Here is a 24859-nt window from a genome sequence, read left to right as displayed (position 1 = left end):
GACATGGCACAATTTGGATTGTTTGGCTTCCAGATCGACAGTCCAGGTTTTTTAGCCTAAAAATATATATAAAAAAAGTCAGAAATCTTACTGTTGGCCATGTATCCAAATTTGGGTTGTTGGATTTCAATCTTTTTTAAATCCAAAGGTCCAGATTAATTAACTCAATAAAAATTTATAAAAAAGGTTAAAAAATAGAACAAAAAATTGTAATTTTTCCTATAAATAACTAACCATTATCTTCCACCTTACACCACATTCAACATTTTCAATACTTTCAACCAAAAATTGTTCTTTTGATTAATGACACATGACGTGACAAGATTAGTTAAAATCCCATCCGAAACTAAAAATGAAATTATTTTATTAAAAAAATTTAATAATATTTTAATACGAATTGCCTAGGAAATTAGGGGTAAAGATGCACTTGGGTATTTACTATTCATTTGGATGGATTGAATTGACTATTGCCTAGGGGATTTTTAGGGGTGGAAATGCTCTAAGGAAAGATTTTTAGGTGTACTAGAAATGCGGTCTGGTTCTCTAAGTGACATGATATAAGTAATGGAAAACATGTTTTTTAAGTATCTAATAACTTGTATTATGACACTTGATATACCAGACCGTATTCTTAGCATGCTGAAAAATTTATCATTTGTATTGACAAATACTTGAAATTGCAAAATTATGAAGGAATTTCATAAAAATACTTTGGGGTGATTCACGAAGCTTTATATACTAAAGATTATTTTTATGAAAAATTTAATTAATACTAAGTGGCAACAATATTACCAAATATTGTGGTTGATCTTTTGGAAGAAACTAAGAGCATCTCCAATAGAGACTCTAAATGGAGTCATCACAACTGTACGACCCTTAAATATACGGACAAAGAGCTTTCAATGGCCAAGAATAAATGTTCTTACCAGTATCTCAATGTATAGAAACTCACCGGGTTCATCAAAGAAATCCTCACATGTGAGGACTACATAGTGACTAAGTTGGGTGCGACTCGATTGAATATTTAGGGGAAAAAAGGCCCATGCGCAAGATGCAGAGCAGCCATGATGACTTAAGCGTCAAAGCATGTGTCCTGCAGCCATATGCTATGTTATTGATTTTTATCGTTCAAAAAATCCAGTCCATATTTAATTTGAGTTTTTTTTCTTCTTCTTTACCGTTGGAGATCAGCTAACGAAATTATATAAACATCAAATTTAGGGTTTTTACTATAGGAATTCTTTCATTGGAGGCAATATTCTTTTAAGGATACAAAAATTCCGATTAAATCTCTAAATGAGTCCTCAATAGTAGTGGTGGGAGTCCTTAATTGAAGATGCTCTAACTCCTAGTCATTTCCCTTCACAATGCTCAGAATCCTTGCCACCTCATCTTTCCTTTCTTTTATCCTTGGATGTGTAGAGAACTAAATTCTAAAAAAGAAAATAAAAAGGACAAAAAAAGGTTGAAAAAGATTTTTAAAAAAAATCAAGAACAAAGGAAACTGCAGCCCTCAATACATCAGAAAACTATCAACTAATCAGAACGGTTCGTTATTAGACCGTGGTCTTTGATTCGCCAAATACATCAGTTTTGTATACTCTTTCATATGTATACATCATTATTGTATACATCATTATTGAAACTCTTCAGTTTCATTTTCTGTTTTCCTCTTCCCTAGTTTGAAAGATTTTGCATATTTGGCAACAGTATGAGAGATCACACCCCGACCAGGGACTTTGTTTTCGGGAAGCGTCTTCATTGTGATTCCCATGGCTATCAGCAGCAGCCCTGTCCCGTGTTGGCCTGTCAAGGGCTTTGTAAATATCATGTATGACAGCAACAATGTGACCGCCTTTCTAGCCGTTGTAATCTGCATTACCAGAACGAAAGATAAACCCACCAGTTAAATGTGTGCATCGATTTCATAATGTAGTTTAAAATTACGGAGATTAGGAGGCGAAAATTACGTACCATAGCAGTGGTGGCAGCTCCGAAAAGGGCAATGAGGGATAGCACAGATACTTGTCCAACGTATGTCGCTAGGGCTTCAAACACTAAAACCCCGTACACATAAGGATGCTGCAAAATCATTGACAAAAGAATAATTAACATTAGAAACAGTTTAGTGTAACAACTTAAAACACTTTTGGGATTTTCATGGGGTATAATTGTGATTGATTCATAATCTCTTTAACATTTTCCGACTTAAGATCATTAAATCCTAATTGTCTGTCCATCACATAGAACACCAATTGGCAATTGGTTCTGATACCACTCAAGTCAATAACTTTAACCTTCTACTGGTATCAGTGGAGTGAATTTTTGTCTCAGAAAACCTCAATATGCAGGTAAGATACCCCATTTGATATATATATATCAATGCATGTGTGTATGGTCATGGATCTCCATGATGAATTCCGAATAGACAGGCATGGTGAGCACGTCATTAATGACTTGACTCCAATGCAAATTCATGTGAAATATATAAATTAAGCAAAGATTAGACATTACTAATTCGTAATTACTTACCTCAGAACAAGAATTCCAGGCCTTAACCAATTCTCCTGTAAGAATCATGGGTGGAAGCAAAAATGGCAACCCAACTACTGTTGAGCAGAACAACATCTCTGTCTGTAAGAAGTTAAAAAGTAAGACATGATTACTAAGACAAAGAGGTAACTTTTTCGTTTATTCCTAAGTTCTATAGCATTTGAAGAACCAGTAAAGAAATTACAGGCACCGAAGATTTACCTGTGTGGTACCAGGATTCAAGGTAAAAATTGCTTCTTGCAAGTTACCCAAAAAGGCATCCATGATTAGAGCACCAGATATCATTATCACACCAGCCATGCTAAAATTGGGAGATGTTTTTGCATCTGCTAAGGTGAAAAGGATCAAACCCATTACTAGAAGCGTTGCCGAGATGTATTCCTGAATCGGGTATTTCCTTCTCAATCCCGGAACAAATGCACCCATCACCATCACCGGTAGTACCTGAGTTTTCGACAAATTTTTTTACAGCAATCAGCTCTAACTGAAAATGTCACAGATTATGTAAATTTATTGACAGTTTTACCTTTGTGGATTTGAACATTATCTGTGCAGGGTAATTAAGCCATGCCAAGGATCCCTTGGTCAGTCCTTGAGAACCCATAAGAACGGCGGAGAGCTTCACATACGTCTTCCATGGATTCACCATTTTCTTAGGGGTGAAGCCTTGAAGGTACATTAGTGCAATATACACAAACCCTTGTACAAAAGTGAAGTACCATCCATAGCTGCAAAATTAGAAAATATAAATAATTAAGGGCCCCTTTGGAAATGCTTATCTAGTAAGCAATTTTGCTCGTAAATGATTTTTTTGCATGATTTTAACTTTTCTACCAAATGCTGCCATAAAGCGCTTCTAGTGATATAAAATCTTTTTAACCATTCTAAAGCACTTTCAAACAAAACTGTATTTCTAAGCGAAATTGAAACAAAGAAAACATGTCATCAGATCAAGGGTAACTAACCTGAATTCGAGACGATTATACACGTATTCCTGCGATCAATGAAAACATGTTAACACAAGAAAAATAAGGGCTGCTTTTAAATTTGGATAAAAAAAAAAACTAACGAAAAATCTAAAAAAAAATCCATGAATATTAATTAAATTATTTATGAAGTAGGACAAGGGAATTCAAGGCCTGCCACAGAGAACCAAAGGAATGACACTAGAGAGGCATAACAAGAAAATAGCAATGAAGGCATGTTTTTATCCAAACATTCTACCAAACTCTGTTTGCTATCGGAGAAAATCAAATAACAGTATAGTAACAAAATAAAACTTGACAATGAACAAGAAGCAAAATTCATAATACGAAACAGTTAATGGTAAGTGATTTCTGCGCGCCTTTTTCTTCTTCTTTATCCATTGTTTATTTCTAACATTTGAATTAAATAATGCGCGAAGAATACGAAAATCTCTATCCATTATTTATTTTTTATGTTTGAATTAAATAATCAATGAAGAATATTAATATATTACGAATGTGAAGGTGTACAACTATTTTTCCTAATTATATCTTCGAATTAAGCAAAAACTGTGAGAAAAAAATGACCAAATAAATATAAAACAAACCTCGCAGATGCCATTGACAAGGTAACCAAAGAAGAAGCCAGAAGAGCAAATGATGAACTGCTGCCACCTCGGCCTATCAGACAGTGAAATCCCAAACAAGAACCTCTCGTCGTCCTCGTTCTTCATCTTCCCCACAATCCAATCAAAACCCAGAAAACTCCAACCTCTGATAAGTCACAAATCCAAGAGCTTTCCAGCTTTTATACTGCAAAGCTCAAGTTTTTATGAAAAAGGTCGGTCTTTTGGATGAAGAAAAAAAGTATAGGGGAGAGAAAGAGAGAGAGGGGAGAGAGGGGAGAGAGAGAGAGTGTACGAATTTTCAACTCTCCTCCTCTTTCTCTCTGCCTCTTCGAAAGGGAAGGTGGCACCTAGCAATGAGGCTTTTGAGGGCTTTGAAAAGAGGATGGTTTGAAGGGTTTTTCCACACCAAGAATCACGGTAGAATTTGGAGGATTTGAAGGGTTAGTGTGTGTGCAATTTGGTTTGTCAAAAGGGAGAGATTTGATGGATTTGGGGGGTCGGTTTGGTTTTTGGTCACTGGTCTGTTAATAGTATTTGACAGAAGTGTGCCTGAAAAAAGAGAAAATACTAAATGGGGTTGCATTTTTCATGCCACTTTGCCTAAACAAATGAGGTGAAACTTGATTGTTATTAACTGTATTATCATGTGACCACTTAAAAAATCTGAAAAATAGTAATGAGAGGCCACATGAAATTTGTGTGCCAAATATAGTATTGATGGTCACATACCATGAGAAAAGGTAAATTGAGATTAAACACTTAATGTAACACTTTTCCATATTTAGGTTTTCGTAGTTGTTGCAAAGCCATTTTTAAACAGTTTCGATGATATGATGAAAGTATTACTAATCAGGAAGAGAAAGATAAATGGAAGAGGTCGGGGAAGAGTAATACATAATCATATAAATTTTAACTAACTGATGTAACATGAAAAATAATAGAAGAATCAACGTACATTGAATCTGTTAAGCGACAAACTTGAACAAAACTAATCTCTCTAGTTTCCAAAACCTAATTTCTCCAATTTTTAATCTATTGGCATGCCATACGAATTTTTACAATAATAAAACTTAAACAAAACTGATCTCTCTAGTTTCCTGCTTGAAGCTGGAAGTTACATTACATATGTAAGTCATTTTTCAAGCCAATGACCTGTCTTTGAATACGACACCGTTTAGCTAGCTAGATAATCAAATCAAGTAATAATTCTTTAAGCAAAGAATTCCAAACCTCAGCCTCCAACTCCAAACCCACCTCCTGTCTTTCACAATCCAACTCTTTACAACTCCCCCACTCATTTTCCATATCTTTCACATAAACTTTTCTTCCTTCTTCCACCTCCCATCCCAACAGCAACTCCTGTGACTCACCATTTATCCAATCCTCCACCGCCTCTCGCATCACCGCGCTTTCGTCACTTTTTTTCTCAACGATTGTCTCCCTGCACAAATCCATCACTACCTTTTCTGCCTTCAAGCTCACCAGTTTATTTGATGTTTTTTCTTCTGTTTTGTTAACTTGCTCTGCATGGCAATTTGCAGTATGCATGAGTGATGCGCGTGCTTCGGCTTCGGCCTCTGAATCCATTATCGCTTTCATTCGTTGCTCTAAGTCCACTGGTTCCTGTTGAGCTAGGTTTTCGATCCGTCTGATATTTCTCATAAGTTTTTGTTGAGTACCTGCACAATGATCATAAAATTAATCAGTAAAAACAAGCACTCAAAAATACTGTTATAACATAAACGCTTCTAGGCTTTTTTGTCTTCAAAAGCGTGTTTGATCATTTGAAAACAATTTTAGCCTTTTGAAAAGCCATGTCAAACAAACTCTAAGTGACGGTTTTATGTGTCATTAATTTGTGCCTAACCTTATCGCATGATCATCATGAGACGAAAAATAGACTCCTATATAGATATAGACGACTCAAGGAGAGAGAGAGAGAGAGAGAGAGAGAGAGAGAGAAAAAGAGGGGGGGGGGGGGAAGGGAGGGACAGACCTTGCATGCATGCAAGGCTACGACTGAAGGGTGAGCGAGCATGGTCATCATCTTCGTCTTCAAATGGACAATCCAGTACGGACACTGGACTAAACTGTTCCTTCTCCTCTTTATTATTCAGCCATCCCTCCTGTGTCATTGTTACAAAAAAAAAATGTATTAGATATTGCCATGTGTGTGAGTTGACAAGAAAAACAAATGAAACGTGGATTTAGTTTTCAAAATTTTATTTACAAATTTAGTTTTTCTAGTATTATTTTTTTCGATATTGTCCACTTGCTTAATTTTGTCCATTAATTTTTTTTTTCCGTTTTCCCTAATGACTAAAAAAAGAAAATGGATCACTCCCAACAAGTATTGGTCCGTGGGTTCACTTTATGAGTTATGGACTGAGGGTCAACATTTTGGTCCACTAAAAAAGTTCGAAGAAATTTGAAATGAATGACCCACCAAAAAGATTTAGAAAATAAATAATCCCACCAAAAAGATTTAGTTAATAAATAATCCAACCAAAAATACCTAATTAATCAATCAGACCGGACAATAAAATACTACTGGCGGTTAGAGATGCCAAACCTAGCAAAATAACACGACTAGGCCAAAGCCCACCAACCCACGCCTTTCCATTCAAACGCCTTTGTTCGACAGGGGCTTTATAGTAATATCACAATTATAAGATGGAGGAAAAATCTGGTATGTTGTGTAACATGATACTAGTTAGCCTCACGCTTTACGACGCCGTATAGCCCGCAGGTCAACATGAAGTCGCGGGATCGTAGGCGTTGAAATTCTCGAAGTAAATTTTAATCCTATAGCTTTTAGAAGCAGCTCGTACGATTTCCCAGATATACCACACATGTGAGAATCCACTTTTTTCCCGCTAACCCCACAATTTTAAAATTCCCAACACATCCCTTGCTAATTCCACCCTATATACTATACCAAATGTAGTTTTGGCCCCCTTCTAGCTTTTATTTAGTTTGTGCCTCCACAATTGGGGGAGGGACTCAAGACTTCCATGGCATGGTTTGACCTCCATCGTGAGACTATAGGTTAACGATACCGTATGTGGAAGTTTCTCACAACATAATATTGTATTGTTAACATGAGATATCACAACAATGATTTGTAACGGACACGAGTATATGAATTAAAATGTGGTAGTGTAGCATTATTCATAACTATTCTTTAAGTTAAAATCTTGTTGAACTGCATGGATTAAAAGTGGGATTTAGTAGTTAGATCAATCAATTAACCAAACGAAATAGACCATTCGGGTAATGCTAGGAAGATTAAATTTGTAGACAAAATTTACAAACTAAATGATGTGTCATCAATAGGAATCATGCAAGTTTATCAATGTACAAGTAGTAATCCAATCATCTATTTACATGTCATTTAGTTTACACAATTTTATTTACAAATTTAGTCTTGTATTACTCTAGACCACTCTTTAGCCGACAGAGAGGAGAGATTTTTTAATGTGACCGAAATACGGGATGATGCACCACGTGTTATCATACAAATGGTGGGATATGTGTGTTAAAAAGCTAATAACTTAAAACATGGAATATTTTATCACTTATATAAAACACGTGGTGTACTACTCGTATTCCGATCACAATGAAAAATTTCTTGAGACGAACAATCCATGACCAAAGAAAATTTTCAGTGTGATCGGTACATGGGGCGGTACACCACGTGTCATTATACAAATTATGAGATATGTGTGTTAAAAAGTTAATAACTTAAAAAATAAATTTTTCCACCACTTGTATAAAAATATGTGATGTACCACTCATGTTCTCATCAGAACAAAAAAAAATTTCCCATGACCATGCGAAGCATTAAATAATAAAAACCCATTTGGTTAACGTACCTTATCGTTTTGAGGTGAGCAGGAGGTGGTGGTGGTTGGCCATGCCATGGAAACGGAGTCCTCACCCACTTCCCCCTCACCCACTTCCCCGCCAACTTTCTCGCTGACTTTGTCTTTCACTAAATTCGTCGTTTTGACATCCACGCCGTCGTTTCCACCTGAACTCTGGGAGCTCAAAGTAAACTCGCTCTCCGCCCAACTGTTACTGCTGCTACTGTTACCATCACTTCCACGGCTTCTGGTACTGGTAGAATGTCTGGAGACCGTGACTACGGTTTTAGCTGTGGTGGTGGTGTTTTGATCGGACGGAGGAGGTTCGTCGTGGAGGAACTCACTGAACAATCTCCACCGTCCGATGTCATTCTCTTCTTTCTTCTCTTCCTTGCTCTGTTTTTTCCAGAATCTCTTCCTCCGCAGCCGCCGGGAAAGGCTTTTCGGAAGAAGCAAGACCACTCCTCTCCGTACGGACGGGGGGGAAGGGAGGCTCTTGACGGCGTTAATGAAGGCGTCGCAAGCGGCGGCGGCCCTGGACCGGCTTCGGTGGAGGACTGGCTTTTGCGAAGTAATCCTACTGGGATACTTGTGAGTGGACAGTTGAGACGACGACGATGAGCTCTTGAATTCGATGTCGAGGAGGAAGCGGACGGTGGTTGTGCAGAACTGGCGGCGAGGGAAGGATTTGAAGCCGTTGGATGAGCAGGAGCTGAGATCGTCCATCAGAAAATCTTTCAGCAGCACCGGCCTCTGCTGGATCGCATTGGGTTTTCGAAAATCCATTCCGAAACTTGAGACTTTACGACAAAAAGTCAAATAAAGATGCAGCGAAGCAACTGATAGAGAAATTCAGAGAAAAAAAAAAACAGAAAGCTGTGTTTCTAGAGAGGTAAAAGCTAAGTGGGGTAGTTAGTTGAAGTGGGTTATATAGTGAGGGTGAGGAGAGAGAGAGAGAGAGGGGGGGGGGAGGGAGGAGAGAGGTAGGTTCTTGTGATTAAGGAGGTGAAGATCTCAAGGTGGGAGGGGAGACAAAGGACCCAGAAGAGAAGAGAGTTGCAGCAGATGAAGAGGAAGAACCGGAGAGAAACTGAGAGGAGGAGGAGGAAGAAGGAGCTGGGATGGTTCTTGGGGTGGAATTTGAATCCAAGATTGGAGTATTTTAATGATATAAAGATTTGAACTTTACTAGGAGATTGAATATTTTTTGATGCAGATACGAGAGGGTTTGAAATCGTTGAATATTTTATGGGAATTTTTTAGATGTGGAAATTTAATGCGGTTTCTGTTTTTAGGTTTTGGGGTGTATGAGACCATAAGTTGACCTTGTAACGATTTTTTATTTGTTTATGGTATTCTGTCTTCATTTTCCACACCAGAAATCTGTCGACCTTTTCACACGCTTTGACACGTTGCCATGCATCTTTCCTCAGACTTTCATCCAGCTCTCAACTCTCTCCTTTGTTTTTGTCCGGTTTCTCATCTCTTTGATGAGTGTCAGTGAAATAGTGCATCTGGGGGTTACAAAAATGGACTTGGATTATCTGCCTTCCAATTTCTGTGCCCTCATCGTGCCTTTCTGTTTTTGTGGTCACGGTTAAGCCACGTCAACATTTTATATTACTATTTATTTTTGTTTTATTATTTTTATAAAAAAATAATATAAAATATTGACGTGGCTTAACCGTGACCACACAAAACAGGAGGGCACGGGGAGGGCATCTAAATGGGAGGGCAGACAATCCAAGTCCTACAAAAATATCACCAAAATGTCGGCTTCCACCATAAACTAGCAAATTTTTTGGGACCAGGATCCTCTCCTGAGCTAAGGATGAGGATCCTCTTAATCAATGAGTGTGGACCGTTGAATTTTCATCCAACCGTTTGATTTTCATCCAACGGCCAACATAACTTGATGAGGAGGATCCTCATCCTTAGCTCAGGAGAGGATCATGGTCAAATTTTTTGTTGTGTCAACAGATAACATAGTTGAAAAACGAATTTGAATCATATTATTACTAATTTATTGTGAAGTTAAATTTATTCTTTTTCTTAATGTAGATAATATCATATGTTAAAAAAAATGATAAATGTTATTTAATAATAAGAAATTATCTAATATTTAAATCCATCATTAAAATTAGCATGATTGAGAATTATTGAACCAGTGTACTTGTTTGTTTGTGGTAACTAAATATCTTTCAGTTTGAGAAAGAAAAATAAAGAGTGCTCAACCTTATTTTCCTACCCATTTTTTATTGAAAATTTTAATGACATATTTAACCTTTTGTAAAATGACTTTTGAAATCCTAACAAAATTAATTATTATATATATTTTTATGGTCAAAATAACATAAATTCAACATTTTGTTTCCAATTTAAAAAAAACATTGTTATCTTTAATATGGAGGAGAAGTCGTAAAAAGCAAAGAGAGATTTGAGGAAAAGGATATGAGAAGCTGTGAAAAAAAAATGGCGGATGCAATCAACACACTAGCTCTAGTTGCTGCCTTGTTAAAAGTAGAAGAAAAAACAAGACAAAAATTGAAAATTAGAAGGAAAGCGAAGAGCCACGCTCACCCCGTCCAATCTGACGGCAACCATCATCCACTGTTTTGGTGTCTCATCCCCAACTTAATATTTTCTTTTCTCCATCTTAATTGAACCCACTAATAAACAAACTCAACCTTAACCCAAATCGTCATTACCAGTCCAGAAACGACGATCGATTTGACTGAGAATGTCACTCATTTTCCTCATTCCCATTGAAATGGGCCATGTCAAGGCCCTCTTTTCCTCCAAATTTCTAGAGAGAAAGTTGACTGGCGGTGGGAAGGGGGTTGCCATCGAATTGGGTCAAGTGGCGTGGTTTTGAATTTCAATTTTTGTATGCTGTAGGAAAATAGTTGAAAAATGTATCAAGGACATTCTAGGAATAATTGTGGGTGTAAAGAGAGTATTATGTGTTTTTAACTTTTTTTGGTGGGTGAGAATAAAAGATGGGTGAAAAGATAGCATTAAAGAGCCGACGTATTAGCACTCAAAATAAATTTCGAATTTCTACATATAACATTAGTGCATTTATACGCATTTAATAAAAAGTTAAACATTAGATTAATCTAATGATTTCTGTCAATCCACATCTGCAAAATTATATGGCACCTAACACCAATCCCATCTCTCCTTTCTGTATGTTTCCTCGTCCTTCCCAAGACTTCTTCCATCTTTAATTCACAGACCAAAAATCGCAATCCGTGTCTGAACTATCCCTCCCTTTTTTTCAATCTCAATTTCAAAGGCCAAAAGTGCCTTCCCCTTCTTTTTTTTTTTTCCTGAAATCAGCAAAAACAAAAAAAAAAAAAGAATTTAATATATCTGGCCCATAAGGGAGATTAAAGAAAAAAAATTTTGAGTTGGAAAGTTTTTTTTTTTTTTTGGATTTATTGGTTTCAATGTATAATTTTGGAAAAACATGAAGAGATAAAGCAAACTAAATTCAGTTTTATACCTACATAATTGCTGCAAAGAGTTTTAATAAAAATGGAAGAGTGAGAAAGGTGAACTGGAAAGGAAAAATAGGATGAAGGGAAGAAAGAGATCCAAATAATTGAAAGTGATACAATTATAGGTTATTCATTAGATTAATCCAATCGTTATGATTTTGTTAAATACGTGTAAATGCACCGATGCTAAATATTGAAGACTTGGAATCCAAGAAAAATACATTTTCAATTTGGCTGATTCCTTGTAAGGTTATTTTACTTAATAGAAACCCTAAAAATGAACGGTTGGGACCTTCAAATTGCATTAGTGGATTTATATTATATATGGGAAGGGGTGCGTACAAAAAATGTTAGTGAGGTCCACATATGAGATCAAATTTATGCACCGCTTTCGTGAGTGACATCTATCACTGATTGACACGTGTTAAGTTTATGACAACAAAGTTAAGAAGCGTTAAGTTTATTAACACGTGTCAATCAATAATAGATGACATACACAAAATCGTGCAGAAGATGTGAACTCACAATATATAGGGATAGGATCAAGGGACAAACATTTTTACAAATATTTTTACTCTCTTTTTAAGCCTTTAGATTACATGACATCCTAGGGTCATAATTTATTAAGGGTAAATTACATAGTAGCCCCTCAGGTTTGAGGTCTATTACAATCTCATACAACATCTTTAAAACATTTCACTTTCATACCTCAAGTACTATTTTATTTCAATTTCATACAACCGTTAAAAATTCTGTTAAGTTAACCATTAAGTGATGACGTGGCAAATATGAGGTCCCCATTTGTGCTGATGTGGCTGACACATTTATGCCACGTGAATAAACACTTAATAAAAAAATAAAAAAATTAGAATAATTAATTAAAGAAAAATATAAATTTATAAAAAAAATTAAAAAAAAAAAAAACCCAAAAATCCCCTTCGTCTTCCCCACCCCTTCCCCCCACCAGAGCCCATCCCCCCAACACCCACCCCCTTCTCCCATCCCCCATCACCCGAGCCTCCCCCGCAACCTTCAATCTCCATCTTGCTCCAGATCTGTCAATCTCCATCCCAGAAGCCAAAAACTGGAAAAGTTCCAAATTTTCCCACACTCAACAGAACACATAGAAATCCAAACATTTCTTACCCATTTTCTCTCAATTTCCCTCTAACTAAACACACCATGTTGTCTTTCGAAAGAATATGCAAAGCCTACCTATTCAATTTCAAATCCTCAAAAACCCAACAAAACCAAAAAACTAAAATATCCAAAATTTTCCCCTCACCCTCTATCATTTTCTCAGCAACCAAACACAACCCAGAATCCCAATTAAAAAAAAAACCTTAATCAAACAAACCTATTTAGTTGAAACCCATAAAAAAAAGAAAATAGAAAGCAAATTCAAGAACAATGGGAAAATTATCAGCCGTTGGAACGCAAATTCAAAAGCATAATAGATTTGATTCAACTCGGAATTTGACCGAGCAAGCCCACCGTGGTCCATTGGAAGCATCGTTGATTGTAAGACGTCACTGGCAGCTATTTGGCGGAGTTGAGGTTGCTCGGTGCGGTGTTTGATGTGTTCGGGGACAAACTGGGCGAACATAGCCTGAAGAGGTGGACCAGATATTCCAGCTCTTGCTCTGCGAGTCCAATGACTCTTCCCCTTATTTGAATCGGACCAGCCTTTAAAACCTTTAGTGCTCGAGTTCGACCCGACCCACGAACCCCCATTGCGACGAGGCTTCAATCCACTCCCAGATCTCTCATTGCCTTGAGCAACACAGAGCACTCGAGCTCGATGACTGAGCTTCCCTAGTTGCTTGGTACGAGAATGGAAGAGGGTTTACTGCAATTTAGGTTTTTACGAGCTTGAATCGTAGAGAGAGAATATTAGGGTTTTTAGCTTAAATCGCAGAGAGAGGGGGAAGCTTTGGGTTAGGGAAACTGAAATTAAGGTTTTTACAAGCTTGAATTGCAGAGAGAGAAGATTGAATTGTAGAGAATTGGGTGTGATTTCGAGGGTTTTGGATTAAATGACAAGGGTGCATATGTGGTTTTGGGGGTGAAGGTGGGGGAACAGATGGAAGGGGAAGGAATTAGGGTCCATATGTGGTTTTGGTGGTGAAGGGAGGGGGACGGACGGAAGGGGAACCGACAGAGGGGGAAGTTGAGGTTTTGGTGGGGAAAAGAGGGGCCGAACGGAGGGAGGTGAGTTGGGGGGGAAGATGGGTTCTGGGAGGGAGAAGATGGATGGGGAGGGGTTGCGGGGAAGGTGGCAACCACGTGGCACACAGGTGGCAGCCACGTGGTACAAATGTGGCAGTCACGTCAGCTTTTAACGGATCAATGGATGGAAAATGTAACAGAGGTACTATATTAAAATAAAATAGTAGGTGAGGTATGAAAATGAAATGTTTTAAAGATGTTGTATGAAGTTGTAATAGACCTCAAACCTGAAGGGTATTATGTAATTTACCCAATGAACATTAAATGACATTGATGCTTATGTGGATTTTAACTAATATTAAAAATAAAGTAAAACTGAAAAAACATAAAATCTATAAGGAAATTAAATATAAAATTAAAAAAGGAAGATAATTTAAAACTAAAATTGGTGCTCCCATTCCCATTTCGATCAAGATTTGGATTCACACCCTAGCTGTTGTGAAAACATTACTATCCCATCCCAGAATAATTCATCTCATTCACAAGTAGGTATTCACCTCATACGAAATAGTCAAAAGTTAAATATAAACATCAATTGAGGAACTGAATAACTTATTCAATGAAAATTAAAACTGAATATATCCTGTACAGATGATCAATTCATATGCCCACTGATGAATTAGTTTGAATCAACATTAACGATACGTTTAGTTATATAATTATAATCAAACTTACGCAAATTTAAAGCAAAATTAAACTCGGATTTCATGGTAATTATCTGGGTTTCAGAATACATACCCTGATGAATGAAAAATCAAACATCGCGTAGCGGAAGGAAAAAGCAAATATATTTACACCCTATTTGATAGTAATGTTTTCACGACATCTAGGGTGTGAATCCAAATCTTGATCGAAGTGGGAGGAGCACCAATTTTAGTTTTAAATTATATTTCTTTTTAAAATTTATATTTAATTTCCTTATAGATTTTATGTTTTTTCAGTTTTATTTTATTTTTAATATTAGTTAAAATCCACATAAGCATCCATGTCATTTAATGAATAAATTAATTAAATTAGGTGTCACATCCCGGCTCGAGCCCCCACCACATCCCGGGCTCGACTCTACCGTAGCACGATATTGTTTGCTTTGGGTCCCGACCATGCCCTTATGGTTTTTTTTTCTGGGAACTCACACGAGAACTTCCTAGTGGTTCACCCATCATGGGATTGCTCTTGCGCGAACTCACTTAACTTCGGAGTTCCTAAGGAATCTGAAGCTAGTGAGCTCCCAAAAAGCCTCGTGCTAGGTAGATATGAGAATATACATATAAGGCTTACATGATCCTCACCCCTGGGCGATGTGGGATCTTACAATCCACCCCCCTTAGGGGCCCAACGTCCTCGTTGGCACACCTACGGCCAGGAATTGGCTCTGATACCAAATTGTCACATTCCAGCCCGGGCCCCCACCATATCCCGGGCTCGACTCTACCGTAGTACGATATTATCCACCTTGGGCCCTGACCACGCCCTCACGGTTTTGTTTCTAGGAACTCACATGAGAATTTCCCAGTGGGTCGCTCATCATGGGATTGCTCTCGCGCAAACTCGCTTAACTTCGGAGTTCCTAAGGAATCCGAAGTCGGTGAGCTCCCAAAAGGCCTCGTGCTAGGTAAAGATGAGAATATACATATAAGGCTTACAGAATCCTCACCCCTGGGTGATGTGGGATTTTAGGACCCTAGGATGTCATGTAATCTAAAGGCTTAAAAAAAGTGTAAAAATATTTATAAAAATGTTTGTCCTGTTGTGGTCTATTTTATCTGACAAGAAGAGAAAGGGCTGACGACAAGGAGAAGAGAGAGAGAGAGAGATGTGTTTGTAGAATTGTAGGGGAATATGTGTGTTGTTATCCCTCCTACATTGTGCCTTTATTTATAGTAATTTAAGGAAAGAAGATATTCCTTCATCCTAAGGAATACAAGATACAATAAGAAATGACTAGAATACAATCTAATCTAGGATTTATACAATCACACTTAAACTAGGGATGTTTACAACACTCCTCCTTGAGTGTGTAAATACTCAAGGTAGATTTAACATCATGCAGAAGTTGAGGAAGTTGACTTATTGGCACTGATTCTAAGGAACAACGCTTATTCTCAATAAGGTAGGAACTTGCATAAGTAGTAAGTTTCACTAAAAAACCCTAAGGCTATGGCAAAAACCCAAGTAGGGACAAAATCCATAGTCTAAGGAAAAATGCATGACAAATGCAAAGTCAAAAGAAACGTCTACAGGACGTCATTAGGGATATGACCAGCCCAAGGTGGGTGCCTTGTTAAAACCTAGTTAGGTAGCAAAAATCCAATGGAAAAAATGCTCCTAATCATAGGGAAAAAAGTACATTAAGATCAAGCAAGTTTCACTAAAAAACCCTAAGGCTATGGCAAAAACCCAAGTAGGGACAAAATCCATAGTCTAAGGAAAAATGCATGACAAATGCAAAGTCAAAAGAAACGTCTACAGGACGTCATTAGGGATATGACCAGCCCAAGGTGGGTGCCTTGTTAAAACCTAGTTAGGTAGCAAAAATCCAATGGAAAAAATGCTCCTAATCATAGGGAAAAGAGTACATTAAGATCAAGCAAGTATCTACAGGATACTCCCTCTGAGTTTGACATAATTCCAAAGACAAATAGCAAAGTTACAACTCAGAAAGTTTACGCATACCAATTTCATGAACAAGCTTCTGAAACATCGTCTTCGGCAGTGATTTGGTGAGGAGGTCGGCTAGATTGTCTTGTGAACGGATTTGCGTGACTTCAATCTTCTGATGCTTTTGTTATTGATGTGAAAAGAAAAACTTCGGCGCAATGTGCTTGGTGTTGTCTCATTTGATGTAACCCTTCATGAGTTGTTCGATGCAAGCTGCGTTGTCTTCAAAGATTGTCGTCGGGACATCAACGGCAGGATAAAGATCGTAAGAGCTTCTAATATGGCCCACTACTACTCTTAACCAAAAGCATTCCCAAGTTGCTTCATGTAAGGCGAGAATTTCAGCATGGTTAGACGAAGTGGCAACTAAGGTCTGTTTAGTTTACCTCTAAGAGATTATGGTGCCTCAAACAGTAAAGACATAACCCATTTGAGAACACGCTTTATGAGGATCATATAAGTATCCTGCGTCGACATAACCAACAAGGCAAGAATTGACTAGATAAGCATAGAGTGCGGCATCATTCGAGGATTTGTAGGGATAGAACAAGCCCAAATCCGTAGTACCCTTAAGGTAATGGAAGATGTCTTTCACGCTAGTCTAGTGTCTGTGTGTTGGTGCATTACTGTATCTTGCCAAAAGATTAACAGTGAATGAGATGTCGGGTCTATTGCATTGAGCTAACGCCTATCGCACTTAGATAAGGAGCTTTAGGCTCCAAAATCTCTTCATCATCCTCCTTCAGACGGAAGGGATCTTGTTTTGTATCTAGCGAATGAACAACCATAGAAGTACCTGAAGGCTTCACTTTATCCTCATTAAAACCGCGCAACACTTTCTGGGTGTAGTTCGATTGATGTACTAGGATTCCATCCGAACAATTCTCTATCTCGAGACCGAGACAGTATCGAGTCTTACCTAGATCTTTCATCTCAAATTCTGACTTCAGGTGCGCGATAGTTCTTGTGAGCTCTTCAGGAGTTCTGATAAGATTCATGTTATCGACATATACTGCACCAATCGCAAATCCGGAATGTGACTTCTTAATGAACACACAAAGGCATAGTTCGTTGTTCACATATCCTTGACTAGTCAAATATTCACTTAGACGGTTATACCACATTCTTCCGAATTGTTTCAAATCGTAAAGTGAACGCCTCAGCCGAATTGAGAACGTGTTCCGGGGTTTGGAAATATTTGAACCAATCAATGTAAGTCATTCGGGAACTTTCATATAGATTCCCGTATCAAGATCTCCACAGAGATACGCGGTTACTACGTCCATCAGCTGCATATCCAGTTTTTCGGAAACTACCAAACTGATAAGGTAGCGAAAAGTAATCACATCTATAATGGGTGAATTAGTTTTGTCATAGTCAATCTCGGGGTATTGTAAGAAGCCTTGTGCAACAAGACGAGCTTTGTAACACATAATTTTGTTCTTCTCATTACGCTTCCGAATGAAAACCCTGTAGCCAACGGGCTTCACATGTGGAGGATTATGAGTTACAGGTTAAAACACCTTACGTTTTGCAAGCGAATTGAGTTCGCCTTGGATTGCTTGTTTCCAGTTTGACCAATCAGTTCTACGTCGACATTCATCAACGGAATGCGGTTCAACGTAAGCGATAGTCAGATTCACTGTAGGTTCTTTAGGACCTTATGCCGTGGTTTTCCTCTTCCGGGGGTGTGAATCCTTTGAACCAAAGGGTCTGCCACGCTTTTTGTGTAGGGGCATATGATTGGCTAGCTACTAATGTACGTGAATCACCAAGATTGGCATCCCGAGCTTCTAAGAGAGTAGTCCGTTATACATTTGGTACATACATCTTTGCAGGGGTATTTACAACTGGAATATGTAATATGCGCTGCACTTCAGTTTTAGATTGAGCAGTGCGGGGATCTAAATGAAACAAAGTGGGAGTCATCCACGATAATTCGCGTCGTTATTTAGGAATGGTGACGTTCTTATCTCCCCCTAACGATGGGAAGACTGTCTCATAGAAGTGACGATTTGCGAAACGAGCGGTAAACAGATTGCCTGTCAAAGTTTCTAAGTAACGAATAATCGAAGGAGAATCATATCCGACATAGATTCTCATCATTCGCTGATGCCCCATTTTTGTACGTAAGGGCGGTGAGATCAACACATATACAGCATAACCAAATACGCGCAAATGCGATATATCGGGTTCGTATCCGGTAACCAACTGAAGGGCACTAAATGGTTGTGTCACAACAGGCCTCAAGCGGACCAACTTTGCTGTGTGCAATATTGCATGGCCCTAAGCAGAGATTGGGAACTTGGTACGTATGACCAACGATCGAACAATCATTTGTAAGCGTTTAATGAAAGCCTCTGCCAGGCCGTTCTGGGTGTGAACATAAGGTACATGATGTTCAACTTCAACCCTAACCGACATGTAATAGTCATCAAAAGTTTTAGATGTGAATTCTCCAGCATTATCCAATCAAATAGTTTTGATCGGATAATCAGGGTGGTAAGCCCTGAGCTTGAAATCCTGAGCCAATAATTTGGAGAATGCAGCGTTCTTTGTGGACAATAAGCACACGTGTGGAAGCGTAAACCAAAACCATAAAGTATCTAAATGGTCCGGAAGGAGGGTGAATCGGTCCACAAATGTCCCCTTGAATCAGTTGTAGAAAAATGGGAGGATTCGAACGAATCTTGTCATAAGAAGGCTTAGTAATAAGCTTTCCCATTGAACATGTTTGATATGCGATTCCTTGGATCGAACCTAAACTTCAGGTTAATGGATGCCAATGTGAATATTTGAGGATACGGCTCATCGCTATTCGTCCAGGATGTTCTAAACAATCATGCCAAAGTGTAATTTCATGCGCGGTCCCAGTAGTAGGGCTGGCCACATAGTGGCATTCTATGGGGTGTATAGTCGTAGTATACAGAGCACTCGAGATACACTCCATCTTTTCTAGAATACGCTTCTGGCCATATTCGTAGAAAGTTATGCACAGAAATTCAACTCCGTTTTCTACGTGGGTTTTAGCGTGGTAATTGTTATCTCTAATGTCCTTGAAACTTAATAATGTTCTTCCGGAACGTGGAGAATAGAGTGCCTCAGAAATGGTCAAGATTGTACCATTAGACAACATTATACGTGCTTTACCGTATCCTTCAATCAGGTTGGATGGGCTGAAGAGGGTTGTCAGAGGTGCATTCTTAGGTATGAAGTTAGTGAAATAGATGCATTCAAGCAAAACAGTGTGCGTGATTTCACTATCTGCCAGACAACTAACTTTCCCACTAGTCATACCTAGAATGAAAAATTAATTTGAATGGGTCACATGCATAAAATTTTATAAAAACAAATATCAATTCAAAATAATTTTGTTTATCCAAGGATTAAAAACTTAATATCCAAAACAAATCACCAACTAATAATCTAAACATAAAGGAAAATTGTTCAAAAATCAACCAAAAACAAATGAGGGGTCCGTCCAGTAGGTGGAATTCGGCCCAATTGTCTTATTTCAACTAAAAATAAGTCTATGTCTAAGATTCTAATCTTCCATAGGGGTGGTATCCATCTGAAAATAAAAAACCTCAATCTTTGTAGTCTCTGATTCGTCCACTTGCATGAAGTTTGATTCAAACTTCTTATGACGAAAATGATATTCATCTACAACCTTCTTGGGAGCTCGGCAAACATAGGACCAATGGTCATTTGAACCATAACGATAGCACATGTCCGCATCCATGGTTTCAGGTGCTTTGCCCTTATTCTTGAAGTTTGGGGCCTTGGGACTTGGGAGCGAGGTTTGGGCGCTTCTAGGCTTTGTTTCCTCCCTTAGATAAGCCTTGACTCTGTTGACTTTGGTGGGATGGCTTCTGGCCGCCCTTACCACGCCTCTTTTGGCGTTTTTGGCATTGGTTGGTGCTATAATGTGCTTCAGGCATAGCAGTCGCCCCAGTAGGTCGAGCTTGATGATTCTTCATTAACAGTTGGTTCTGCTTTTCAGCGAGAAGTAAAACAGAGATCAAATCCGAGAACTTGGTGAATTTCTGAGCTTTATATTGTTGCTGTAGGACAATATTAGAAGCAGAGAATGTCGAATAGGTCTTTTTTAGGAGATTATCTTCTGTCAAAGTTTCATTGCAAAACTTGAGAAGTGATCAGATTCGACAAACTTTAGAATTATATTCATTCACAAACTTAAAGTCTTGGAAGTGCAAGTGCTGCCAGTCGTGTCTTACTTTAGGCAAGAATATGTTCTTTTAGTGGTCAAAACGATCAGCCAAAGCGACCTATAATGCACGTGGATCCTCCTCAACAAGATATTTAGTTTGTAGAGCGTCATGAATATGTCTTCAGATGAAGATCATAGCAGTGCCTTTTTCAGCTTTGCTAACAGGCTTGTCCGTTGCTTCTTCAATGGCAGGACGCAAGTTCTTTGCAGTGAGGTGGAGCTTCACATCTTGGACCCACTTAAGGTAGTTCCTTCCAGAGACCTCCAAAGCGGTAAAGTCGAGTTTGTTCAAATTCGACATGTTCCTATCACAAAATAGATGGACAAGATGTGTTTAGTGTAATGGAGAAAAAATCAATCCATTCACGTAGGAGTAGAACATACAGGTTTTAATAGACATGATTTGGTTTAATTTTGCATGAAAAAGCTTTGGGTTTTCATGGGTAATATGTTTAAATGAAAAACTTCAGGTTTTCAAACAAGGCATGTTTATAAGAAATTTCAGGTTTCAAAATAATTATGACCTTCAGGTTCATATATTCCTGCATGCAAACACAAATATATATGCAACAAGAATATGCAAAAATATAATATTTAGGTTTACAATTATAATTAAATTTTAATTACTTGGACTTCGAGCCAAATTAAAGTGTGAGTGAAAAAATATAAAACTCCTTGGGCCTAAAATAATTAGGCAAATAAAATTCGGGGCCCAAAAGAAATGCATAAGCCTACGGGGTGGCTTAATAAAATGGGTGCCATGCTTCCTAGACCCCGAAATTGGGCTAGGGGTCTTAGGTGCAGGCTGCAAGCGAGCCCAAAAGCCAATTTTTATTTTTATTTTTTATTTTTTTATGCAGGCTGAGGGATGGAGCACAATAGGGCTCGGGTCATACATCCCAACCATGCTGGGTGTGCGCTGCCAGGAAAGAACACCGGGTTTGGTTGACGACGCTGCGTCAGGAGGTCAGCGTTGGTACAATGATGCTTGGGACAAGTCCATGGGTCATCAAAGACCTCAAATATGAACGGAGATTTGAAAAAAAATCTCGACATTCGTTGTAAAACCCTAGAATTTTGAATTGGGTTTTTCAAAAAAAATAAAAATTAATGAGATTCAATTGAATCTCGGTCAATTGGTGTTGGCGATGAGCTTCAGGTCGTCGAACATGGTGATTCGAGGTGTGAGGATGGGCTGCAGGCCATCCTGCAATGGTGAGGACGCCGTGGTGGGTGTTGGGGTGTGCTGGGTTTCAACCTGTAGCCTACGGCTTCGGCTTGGGGACACGATGCAGGTTGCAGGCCTAGCAAAGGAATGGGCTGGGCCATCGCAGGCTGCTGGCCTGGTGGCTTGAGGCCTTGCATGGTGCAAGTGCACGGGTTTGAAGAACCCTAGGAATCCTGATTCCAGTTTTTTTTTTCAACCAATTATATGCATATAAATAATTTAATGTAATTCATGCATAATTCAATTGATGCATATATATATATATATATATATATATATATATATATATATATACATTTTTTTCTTTTTTTTTTCAACCAATTATATGCATATAAATAATTTAATGTAATTCATGCATAATTCAATTGATGCATATATACATACATACATATATATATGATGCAATTCATAACCAATATCAAATTCACATAATTCAATAATTATGATTATGAGGCATGTACAATTTATGTAGAATCTAAAATTCGTAAAACGTAAAGTTAGGTCATGCATCATGGTGAATGTTCACGCTATAAGGGCTGCAAAAATATCGAGATAAAAACCATTGTTTTGAAAGAACCTGATTACGTGATGATATGCATGAACTTGTTTGATGTAGAAAAATTCTTCAACGTCAGATTCCTAAGTGCAGTGATAGGAGCGTGTTGATAACGTGTTGTGGTCTATTTTATCTGACAATGAGAGAGAGGGCCGGCGGCAAGGAGAAGAGAGAGATGTGTTTGTAGAATTGTAGGGGAATATGAGTGTTGTTATCCATCCTACATTGTACCTTTATTTATAGTAATATAAGAAGAGAAGATATTCCTTCATCCCCAAGGAATACAAGATACAATAGGAAATGTGATAACTAGAATCAAATCTAATTTAGGATTTACACAATCACACTTAAACTAGGAATGTTTACAACATGTCCCTTCATCCTATCCCATATATATATATATGTAGTTACAAAATCCGGGAAATAAAGTTGTGTTGTAAAATTGACAGTGTGTGCATTGGAATAAATAAACAAGACACAAAATTTACGAGGTTCCTCTACAGTCAGTGTGACTGGAGTACGTCCTTGGGGCAGCAGTGGTGCTTTCATTATAATCTGAAATAATAAGAGTAAAAAAATAACTCTCTATTATCTCCTCTCCTCTTCCTCTCTTTTCTCTCTTCCTTTTCCTTCCTCCTTTTTCTTTCTTTCTTTTCCTTCCCCTATCTCCCGTGAGTCCCTCACATTCATCTCCTATCTTTTGTTGTGTTCCATAAGACTTGCTTTTATAGAAGCAAATCATAAGCAACATAGTGAAAGGCTTACTATATGCATGTGGGCATACATTCCCACTATTTACAACACTCCCCTTGGATGCCCACATAAGTCTTTCAATTAACTTGTTAAAATCTTGATCTGTTTTTGGATGCTCCCCCTGACGAGTATCTCCCCCTGATTTCAACTTCTTTAGGCTAATCATTGATCATTATGCTTCAGTCCCTTAGCGAGTAGAGTTGCCTAAAAAGGTGCTTTACTTATTGTTAACTTTCCACATACTTGTTCTTGAACTGGGCTGGAGGGCTTTCTGCTAGACTTGAATCAAAGGTCTGAATTTACTCCTTTTATCTAGAGTGGAATTTGATTCAAGGGTGGTGGACAATTGATCTTGAATCAGACTTGTGATTTCTTTAAGGACATTCGAGGCTTGATCTTGAATGAAACTGGACCATGATGAGCTTCATGTCACAAGTGATCTTCGGCTTTGTCGGGGATGAATCAGCACGTGTTCGTTGCCCTTGTCTCCACATGCTTCAATATATAATTTTCACTTGCCTTACTCCCCATGCATGTGTGGCATCTTCTCTTCTAGGATTTGTCCACTGATGCAGAAGTGGAATGCAACCCTTTCATTTGAATGGTTCATCACTTCTTGGTGACTCATCCATGTGTGGTAGCTTCAGTGTAAATATCCAACATCATATCAATAGTTGAAGATGAGTACTTAAGAGCAATGCAAGGTAAGCAACTAGGCAAATGTTCTAAGCAGTCGGTTCCTTACCGGGAGTTTAAGTGGAGGTTCCGACATATTACTTTCTTTATCCTTGTCTTTGAAGGTAAGCACAAAGACAAAGGAAAGGACAAGGAGATTGCATGATATGAGATACTTTTGCTCTCGTCCCTGATGATATGAGATAATCTTGCTCTGGTGTGACTTGTTTTGAAGAGGTATTCTCGGAGAGAAAGAAAATTGAGTATTTCGAGATGCTTTGTTGAAGATGCATTCTCAGAGATGCGGAAGAGTTAGGTATTCTTGTAGGTTTGCCTTGTTATGGAGAACGGAGATCGACATATATAGAGATTTCCCCAATAGCAGGTAGTGGTGTGGATGTGGCTTTGTCATCCACGCTTGTCGGCAACAGTGTTGTAGTTGGAATAGTAAGATTTACGCGTTTTCAACTTTGTCAGAAATCTTTGACAAAGTTGCACGCGATAGCAGAAAAATCTGAGATTGCGTCTGAAAAATGCCAACAAACTTTATTCAGGAAAATCTGGCTTTTGAAATTTGGAGAGCGGTGTCTTTTCGATCTCTGAACGAGTGGCTCTGTTGCCTCTTCTTTCATAGAGACATCAATAGTGTTCAAGAGTATGCTCAGAAAGTTGCTGCCTGTAGAAATTTTCCCCTCCTTGCATTTCTGAAATTTTATTTGACTTCCTTTTTCCTTCATCATTTCTGAAAATGACTTGCCCATCTAATATTTGCTTAGATTTCAGTTTTAGGAGTGATACAGACGAGCAGCATCAAGATAATATATGGCGCCTGTCCTTCTTATCTTCTAATGGTCCTCTTACGGTTGGGGACTCTGTGATAAAGAATAACATAATCGCTACTGTGGTAGCTAGGAATCTTCTTACTTAAAAGGATAACAGAATCCTTACAAAACGATCTCATGAGTCGGTCATTCAAGACGCCTTAGCTCTTAGTGTTCAATGTACGGGCTCTG

The 24859-nt window shown here is 38.2% G+C and overlaps 3 protein-coding genes across 3 annotated transcripts; all 3 read right to left on the bottom strand.

Annotated features, from left to right (window-relative positions):
* Positions 1-1496: 1496 nt before the first annotated feature.
* LOC103429457 (UDP-galactose/UDP-glucose transporter 4-like) lies at positions 1497-4686 on the bottom strand. Its single transcript, XM_008367606.4, has 7 exons — positions 4127-4686; positions 3519-3547; positions 3080-3281; positions 2755-2997; positions 2533-2634; positions 1975-2082; positions 1497-1873 (listed from the first exon to the last, which is right to left on the bottom strand). The coding sequence occupies exons 1-7, from the start codon at positions 4250-4252 to the stop codon at positions 1637-1639; spliced, it is 1047 nt and encodes a 348-aa protein (XP_008365828.1). The 5' UTR covers positions 4253-4686; the 3' UTR covers positions 1497-1636.
* A 343-nt stretch (positions 4687-5029) lies between these two features.
* LOC103429463 (uncharacterized) lies at positions 5030-9233 on the bottom strand. Its single transcript, XM_029101025.2, has 3 exons — positions 8023-9233; positions 6144-6273; positions 5030-5826 (listed from the first exon to the last, which is right to left on the bottom strand). Exons 1-3 carry the CDS (start codon positions 8797-8799, stop codon positions 5330-5332), a joined length of 1404 nt encoding a protein of 467 aa, XP_028956858.1. The 5' UTR covers positions 8800-9233; the 3' UTR covers positions 5030-5329.
* A 7838-nt stretch (positions 9234-17071) lies between these two features.
* LOC139194976 (uncharacterized mitochondrial protein AtMg00810-like) lies at positions 17072-17527 on the bottom strand. The gene has a single exon (XM_070820140.1). The coding sequence runs from the start codon at positions 17525-17527 to the stop codon at positions 17072-17074; it is 456 nt and encodes a 151-aa protein (XP_070676241.1).
* Positions 17528-24859: the final 7332 nt, after the last annotated feature.

This window comes from Malus domestica, chromosome 04 (assembly GCF_042453785.1).
Source record: "Malus domestica chromosome 04, GDT2T_hap1".
NCBI classification, from domain to species: Eukaryota; Viridiplantae; Streptophyta; class Magnoliopsida; order Rosales; family Rosaceae; genus Malus; species Malus domestica.
The sequence above is the reverse complement of the archived record's forward strand: the minus strand, read 5'-3'. Positions and strand labels throughout refer to the sequence as shown.

Bases quoted from the DNA above. Each gene is read 5' to 3' on its own strand.
- LOC103429463 (XM_029101025.2), bottom strand. From the start codon at position 8,799: ATGGATTTTCGAAAACCCAATGCGATCCAGCAGAGGCCGGTGCTGCTG. The intron at 6,274-8,022 runs GTACGTTAACCA...ACAATGACACAG, and splicing joins GCTCACCTCAAAACGATAAG to GAGGGATGGCTGAATAATAA. The intron at 5,827-6,143 runs GTCTGTCCCTCC...ATCATTGTGCAG, and splicing joins TAGCCTTGCATGCATGCAAG to GTACTCAACAAAAACTTATG.
- LOC139194976 (XM_070820140.1), bottom strand. From the start codon at position 17,527: ATGTGGTATAACCGTCTAAGTGAATATTTGACTAGTCAAGGATATGTG.
- LOC103429457 (XM_008367606.4), bottom strand. From the start codon at position 4,252: ATGAAGAACGAGGACGACGAGAGGTTCTTGTTTGGGATTTCACTGTCT. The intron at 3,548-4,126 runs GTTTGTTTTATA...CATTGATCGCAG, and splicing joins TTGTCAATGGCATCTGCGAG to GAATACGTGTATAATCGTCT. The intron at 2,083-2,532 runs GTAAGTAATTAC...ATGATTTTGCAG, and splicing joins CCTGGAATTCTTGTTCTGAG to CATCCTTATGTGTACGGGGT.